Source organism: Zingiber officinale, chromosome 2A (genome assembly GCF_018446385.1).
Source record: "Zingiber officinale cultivar Zhangliang chromosome 2A, Zo_v1.1, whole genome shotgun sequence".
Lineage (NCBI taxonomy): Eukaryota > Viridiplantae > Streptophyta > Magnoliopsida > Zingiberales > Zingiberaceae > Zingiber > Zingiber officinale.
In genome coordinates, this window is record NC_055988.1 from 164085916 (window position 1) to 164093835 (window position 7920).

General features: G+C 35.7%; 1 protein-coding gene across 1 annotated transcript; it reads left to right on the forward strand.

Annotated features, from left to right (window-relative positions):
- The first annotated feature begins 400 nt into the window (after positions 1-400).
- Positions 401-7463, forward strand: LOC122043006 (phragmoplastin DRP1C-like). The gene is made up of 17 exons (XM_042603431.1): positions 401-614; positions 708-771; positions 858-962; positions 1364-1465; positions 3009-3059; positions 3152-3213; positions 3574-3664; positions 4070-4134; positions 4240-4434; positions 4533-4652; positions 4734-4804; positions 5158-5383; positions 5596-5646; positions 5894-6134; positions 6281-6420; positions 6727-6903; positions 7213-7463. Exons 1-16 carry the CDS (start codon positions 483-485, stop codon positions 6862-6864), a joined length of 1854 nt encoding a protein of 617 aa, XP_042459365.1. The 5' UTR covers positions 401-482; the 3' UTR covers positions 6865-6903; positions 7213-7463.
- Positions 7464-7920: the final 457 nt, after the last annotated feature.

The window sequence follows — 7920 nt, forward strand, 5'->3', positions numbered from 1 at the left end:
AACCAGATTTTAGTTATTTAGTATTAATTTTTAAAAAATATTACATATTTTAAAAATAATGATTATGTCCTAATTATAATAAGATTTTCAGATATTTAATAAAGTTGATTGTGCTAACGACAAAAAAAAATAAAAAGATTTAATTTTTAAAACTAAATTTATTTTTTTAAAAAAAAAAAAAGCAAAAGGAAGCAAGGAAAGTGGGTGGTGGAGGTCTATCGAGCTCTTCATTGAGTGGTTACTTCGAATCTTCGATGGTTCAGTTCGAACTACACCGATCCTGTCCGTCCATTTTGACGGAGGTCCCATGGAACTTGATGTAATGGACGGCAAGGATCCATCCAACTGAATCGCCCGACCCGCACTTGTTTAAATGGCGACATAGTGGAGAACACCTCGAAAACCGTTTTTTTTTCTTTTTTCCTTTTTTAATTTCCCTCTCGCGAATCTCGCTGCAGTCGTCGCCGTGCTCCTCCACTGCAATGGCGACCATGGAGAGCCTGATCGGGCTTGTGAACCGGATTCAGAGGGCGTGCACCGTCCTCGGCGATTACGGCGGTGATGGAGGATCTCTCTGGGAAGCCCTTCCCTCCGTCGCCGTCGTTGGTGGTCAGGTAACAATACGTCTCCCCTAGTTTCTAGTCCATTTCCAGCTTTTTTATTTCTTGAATCCGCCCAATTTTTGGACTTTGTCATCGTGATCTCAGAGTTCGGGGAAGTCGTCCGTGCTAGAGAGCATCGTGGGAAGGGACTTCTTGCCTCGTGGATCTGGTAATTACTCAAGGAGGATCTGTTCCGATCCGCCTTAGTCTTCTTATTCCTTGGGTGACAGTTTGAGATCTGTGCGTTTGGATCAGGTATTGTGACCAGGAGGCCGTTGGTGTTGCAGCTTCACAAGACTGAGAGCGGGTCCGAATACGCAGAGTTTCTTCATACTCCTAGGAGGAAGTATACTGACTTTGGTACGATCGGATTCACTAACTCATTTACTTTTTCTCTGTTCTTCTGAAGAATATTAGTAGCTCAATTTATAAGCATTACATCTTGTAATGAACTTTTCGTTTTTGTGATAGTACTTTTTCACGTTTAGATTTTTCTCATATTTTTTTCTATGCGGAAAGACCTTGCATATTTGCAGTGATTCTTTGATTGTACTTGCTTGGTAGATGGATGAAATATTCACTTCCTCTTTCTTTTAAATTGAACAATTTTGATGAATTGACACCACCCTTTATAGTACTTTCAAGTACAGTGAGAGGATTCTGATTTTGCCTTCTAATTTTTTGCTTTAATTATTTTTCTTAAATCTATTTGTACGAGCAACCATGATTAATCAGCCTGTCTGAATTTTTAAAATATACAGCTGCTGTTAGGAAGGAGATTGCAGATGAAACTGATCGGATTACTGGAAAAACAAAACAAATATCCAATGTTCCAATCCATTTGAGCATTTACTCACCACATGGTTAGTATGCTTGCAATGGTTTTTGCTTAGGTTTTCATTCAAGGAACTGTTGTTTACAAATGTTAATATATAAATTTGTTCTTTACGGTTTATTTATTTTCCTCTTTTCCATAAGTTCCCACAAGAGGAAGATGAATCTTGTAAATGTTACCTGTTGTTCTCAGTCAATTTATAAATCACTTACATGGTGAGGGTAACCAAATCATAAGGAAAAACTACATTCTAGAAGATGATGTGTTTCTTTGCAAGCCTTTACATGGATTTGAGATGAAATGAATGCACCAAGGCAAGGAAATACAACTACAACTGAGGAACCATGAGGATTCATACTTGACTAGTTAGTGTTTGTTTGTAAAAATAAAATCATGTGAGTGGATGATAAATGGAAAGATGACAAGTGAACTAAGAGTCAGGGGCCATGTCCAAGATGGTGGCTAAGGTAGGCAAGATGAGGCAGCTGTGATGATACTTCCAGTCCAATTTGGATGTGTCAATTTTGAGGGAAATGAAGAGAAGATTCCTCTCACTTTCGTTGCAGTCTTTCTTTGAAATGTCTATTTTCTTTCTCCTCCAGTTCTGTTTTCTTTCATTTTTTCTCTCACTCAATAGCTGACTGATTATGGTGGTACTGAAGGCATTTAAAAAACTTGCTAGAGTGGCCATTCTATTGGGTACCACAGGAGTGAGCCAAAAATAGCCACTATACGACATCATTCTATGGCTTATTAGCGGAATTCATCTAGAAGGTGAGCTTTGATCATAGAGACACAATACGGTCTTGATCAGTTGGATGAGATAAAGTTATCTGCTAATCATCTGATCACCTGCATGTATTAACTTAGCCAGTGGCTTAACTCTGTCAATTTGTAGAAACTCTTGTTTTCTGAAGCCTACAATACGTTCAAAGGTGATACACATAGTAGTGATATTTACATTGCATTGTTACGGTCTGCATTTTTTTTTATTAAAATTAGCTGAATTATTTTATGTAAATGTTGAAACAAAAGTTAGTTTTTGACACAAGAGTAGCTGAAGTAACTTTCTATATCATGCGATGCTGATTGCACGAGTTCCTTTACTTTTATGCTCCCATATGAAGACTAGAAATACTGATAAAATATCACACTTGATGCTGTTTAAAATTGCAAATAGGATTTGATTATCAAAAACGAATAAAGCTTGAATTAGAACTTCGTTAATATGATTGATTGGGAAAGATGGTGGGTGCACTAGATATGTTGTACTTATCATTTATGTTTATGTACCCTCATGAAAACACTCATTCCACATGCATATAAATAAAACTGATAAAGATAAGCATGCATCACATGTAAGATCCACATTTATTGTAAGAAAATTATGGAAATATTATCTTTTGTTTGTTATATTTCCAATTATGCAAGAACTTCTTGAGATTCTATGCAAGATATTATATCTTTTATGGTGTCCTTTCACATCTTTTGTTATACATGGATGTTCTGATTCTTGCACAAAAATCAGTATCTTCCAGATCATTTTGTTTGATCACATTGCTTTTCTGCAGTTGTTAATTTAACACTCATAGATCTTCCTGGGTTGACCAAGGTTGCTGTAGGTAATGATCTAAACCTAAAAGTTATCAACTGTAGTTCAGCAAACAATATTATTCTATTCTGAGGAAATTTCTGAATCTTCTTTTTTATGCAGAGGGACAACCCGAATCCATCGTGAGAGATATTGAAGATATGGTTCGGTCTTATGTTGAAAAGGTTAACAAAATGCCTCTAGATTTCTGCTTTTCCAATGTTATGTGAATTAATTATGTTCAATGAATCTTGAGTTCAATCAAACAACAAATAGTTAGGTTTCTGGTTCTATTTTACATATCTATATAACCTTAGGCACCAAGATTATGTACCCAACCCAACATGACTCTTCCAGCTGACCTGCCTTCTTAATATACAAACTGCAAGGTCATTTCCCACTTTGCACAAGGTGTGATTGCTTCCATAGAAAATCCATGTTTGGTGTCCTCTTTCAAGGAAGCCTTTAGTATTTTTCAAATTCTATTGAAACTATTACATTAACTTGCTTATTTTGATGCTGATTTTTTTTTTTCATAATTGTAGCCCAATTGTATCATTCTGGCCATTTCTCCCGCTAACCAAGATATTGCTACCTCAGACGCCATCAAACTTGCAAGGGAGGTGGATCCTACAGGTAGAGATTACTTATATTTACTTAGTGAAATTCACTGGATGTTTGGGGTCTGTTTGGTTCGCAAAAAATTTAATTTTTTTTTTCTACGGATTGGAGATCATGAAAATTTCACTTTTCATGAATTTTAAAAATGTAAAAACTTGTTTGTTTTAGTGACAACTAAATTATTCATGGAGATACAGATAATCAGAATTTATTTGGCGATTATGAATAGCACATTATAATAGTAATAAAGTATAACATAATAATGTAGAATATATTACTTGAGAGATTAATAATTATAAATTTTATATATGTAAGTTTGTCATTCTCAATTTAACTTTTTGAAGATAGAGCTCACCTAGGCTTTTAGTTTACATGTATACATATAAACAATGGATGTAAGTTTTTTGTTCATTGATCCAGGTGAGCGAACTTTTGGTGTTGTAACAAAGCTTGATCTTATGGACAAGGGTACTAATGCTCTTGATGTAAGCTTTACATCACTAATGAATCTATGATGTAAAATTTGTGAACATTATATCTTATAGAGCAACCCTGCCTTTGAAAACTTACCTTTGTTTTTGTTATTCTAGGTGCTGGAAGGAAGATCATATCGGCTGCAACATCCTTGGGTAGGAATTGTCAACCGCTCACAAGCTGATATCAACAAGAATGTTGACATGATTGCTGCACGGCGGAAGGAACAGGAGTATTTTGCTACTAGCCCTGATTATGGACATCTAGCACATAAAATGGGTTCTGAGTATCTTGCAAAACTACTATCCAAGGTGGATCCTTTCTCCATTCTCATTTAGCTCTCTTGTGCTTTTCCCATTTTGTTGGTAACTTTTGATATTGGAAATAATCAATCATTTCTCTTTTCTAGCATTTGGAGAGTGTGATCAGACAACGAATACCTAGTATAATATCTTTAATTAACAAAACAATTGATGAGCTTGAAGCTGAGTTGGATCGGCTTGGCAGGCCTATTGGGGCTGATGGAGGAGTAAGATACATAACACTATACTTTTTTTTGTGCATAATCTTTTAACCCACTTAATGTTCTTGCATGGTTTCGAATATGCAGGCACAACTTTACACAATATTGGAGATGTGCCGTGCATTCGATCGAATTTTCAAAGAACATTTGGATGGAGGGTAAACTGTTTTCACTTGATTTTCTTATGTTGATGGCACAGTTAAATATTCTGTAAATATTGATACTGGTCCAAGATCATACAATTATCTTACTGGTTTGCCAAGCAATCAGCCAGTCTATTGTCGGTGTCAAGAAAAAAATGTATGTATTTTTGACACAGCTGTATTGTCGGAGTACTGGTCCTTTGTTAAACTGGTAGCAGTTGTGATTTTACCTTTTATTCCCTTTTTTGGTAAAATTTGATTGACCTATTTTTTGCTAAAATCATATTGACAGAGAACTTCCTTTAATGTGGCAAATATATGGCAAACTTGACTTGTGTTATGATTTTCATTATTTTTTTTTGTTCTAGACGACCTGGTGGAGATCGGATATATGGGGTCTTCGACAACCAACTACCTGCAGCTTTAAAAAAACTCCCTTTTGATAGGCACTTGTCTCTGCAGAATGTTAAAAAGGTTATATCAGAGGCAGATGGTTATCAGCCCCATTTGATTGCTCCTGAACAAGGATATAGAAGGCTGATAGATAGTTCTCTTGGCTATTTCAGAGGTCCTGCAGAGGCTTCTGTTGATGCTGTAAATCTCTTTGCCCACTCTCCTATTCTTTTGATATCATTGCTATGCTTCTATGAACGTTTCATTTTTGCTTATTGTGTGATGCAATTGCTCTCCAAGTATGTATTTTTTTAATTTTTGTCTGGATATCGATGTAGATCAACTATGCAAACTAATTTGTTAATTTTCATTTAGCTATAGCCTAAGCAAATTGCGCTCACTATAATTTCCAGGTGCACTTTGTCCTGAAGGAACTTGTTCGGAAGTCCATTGGTGAGACAGAGGTAAGCATCCTTCTGGTAAAAGTTCGGAAGCATATAATTTACGTAATACATGCTTTCTGGTTCTTGTTTATCTAGAAGCTCAAGTTGTGCCTAAATGCTTCTTCATTATCATGTCCATTAATCATCATATAGCATTTTCCTACAAGTTTGCTAGATTTCTTTTCATGTACTGAACTTTCTCTGCGGCGCCATAGCTTTTGTTGTTTGGTTAATTGTGATGAAGCGGTGGCTGCTTTCCTATCGGTAGGAATTGAAGCGTTTTCCAACTCTCCAGTCAGACATAGCAGCTGCATCAAATGAAGCCTTGGAAAGATTTCGGGATGAAGGCCGTAAAACAGTTCTTCGTCTTGTAGAAATGGAGTCCACCTACCTTACAGTGGAGTTCTTCAGGAAACTTTCTCAGGAACCTGACAAAGGTCAAGCTCCTGGCTCCACGCCAAATTCTCAAGCACCAGATAGATACGGTGATAGCCATTTAAGGAGGATTGGTAAGTTGAAAACTCCTGGTTGTAAAGTTTGCATTCACTTGGATAATATCTGCCTACTGTTTTCTTTATCCCAGTTAAATTAATGCTTAAGATTATTTCCTTTTCTTCATAATGGCCACTTGAGATGCACATCATCTGATTTTCAGGCTCCAATGTTAATGCATACGTCGCCATGGTATGTGACACCCTGAGGAATACTATCCCCAAGGCTATTGTTCATTGTCAAGTTCGAGAAGCAAAGAGGTCACTGCTTAATCAATTCTATGCCCATGTCGGGAGTAGGGAGGTGTGTCTTCAGTTACCACACTCATCTTGTGATTTTTAATTTCAGTCACTCATGAAAGCCTTGAGATGCATTAAAATGATGCCTACTTATCATGTAGTTATGCAATAAGTTTTCCGCTAACACTACTAGGTATATATGATCTTTATGAACTTGCTAAGATAAAAGATAACCTCTCCATAACAGAAGAACTACGGCCCAAAAGAGTCCTTCTCTTTAGCTCCTCTCGAATGCGTTTTACTTGGACCTTTAGATCCATACAAATTCCCATACTGATTCAGTTGGACGTTATTCATTTCTGCCTTGCAGAAGAAACAACTTAGTGCTATGTTGGATGAAGACCCATCCCTCATGGAGAAGAGGAATGCCATAGCGAAGCGACTAGAGCTCTATAAGTCAGCTAGACATGAGATTGATTCTGTTGCATGGAATGACAAACTAAACTAAACTAAACATCAGATGCCACACAAACGAGTAAAAGCAAAGGTGAGAATCCACTTCCACAAAATTACATTCCTTGATTCTATCATGCATTTTCTCTATACCATCGCCACTAGCTGCAGGTCACTGCTTATTCATCTACTTTAATTGTTCTTTTTGCATCCTGTTTGGTTGGATCATATTTCAAGGCAGATAGGAAGACTATGACTCACTCCTTTTTTTTCTCTCTTTTGTTTTTCATTTACTTCTTTAATATGCTTGATGTCCAACAAAAGCTCAGGCAATCTTTGTGGTTAGTTACTTTTACCCTGATTTTTGTTTTCAAATAAAACTCCTACATTCTTTCCTTTGCAGTCTTGGTCCATCGTTCCTGTTCACCCTCTGTGACGTTGACATCTGACCGTACGTGGAGATATTGCTGCATAGCTGCACCTCATGAATGCACTAGATGCGATGGGATATGAAGGAGAATGCAAAGACGACAGATGAAGAAAACGTGTATTAGATAAATGTTTGTGTTACTTTCACGCATAGTGCTTATGATAACTGTCCAGCCAAATAAATTCTCATTGATTTAATTTAGTGCAATACATAAGTTTTTAAAATTTTTAAGAAATTGAAAATGAAATTTATAGTGAGCATATTTTTTTGTGGTTTTTTTTTCTTTAACTTAAATACTATAACTCAAACTCTACATTTAAACTTTAATTTTAAATTTTAAACCTTATGTTTTAAAAAAATAATAAAAAAATATAATTGGTGCTCAGGGTAACATTCTTGTGAAGGAATGTTGCACTTAATGTAATTTTTTTATTTGAATTTTTTTTTACACTTAATACGTGATAGATATTGAAGTAGAGAATAATATTACCATAGAAAAACAAAAAATCTGATGAATTATTTGATTGAACTTGTTTATGGCATAGCCATTATAATCTTATAAAGACATGGATAGTTCTAGAATTATATTAGTTATTGTTTAATTAATTTGGTCATCATCTATTAGATTCATAAAAACTCCCAATACATGCATCCATTTTAATTTTATGTATGCATGTACAT

Excerpts from the sequence above, each read along its gene's own strand:
- LOC122043006 (XM_042603431.1), top strand. The coding sequence starts at position 483 with ATGGCGACCATGGAGAGCCTGATCGGGCTTGTGAACCGGATTCAGAGG. Across the intron at positions 963-1,363 it reads GAGGAAGTATACTGACTTTG|CTGCTGTTAGGAAGGAGATT; the intron begins GTACGATCGGAT and ends TAAAATATACAG. Across the intron at positions 4,135-4,239 it reads AGGGTACTAATGCTCTTGAT|GTGCTGGAAGGAAGATCATA; the intron begins GTAAGCTTTACA and ends TTGTTATTCTAG.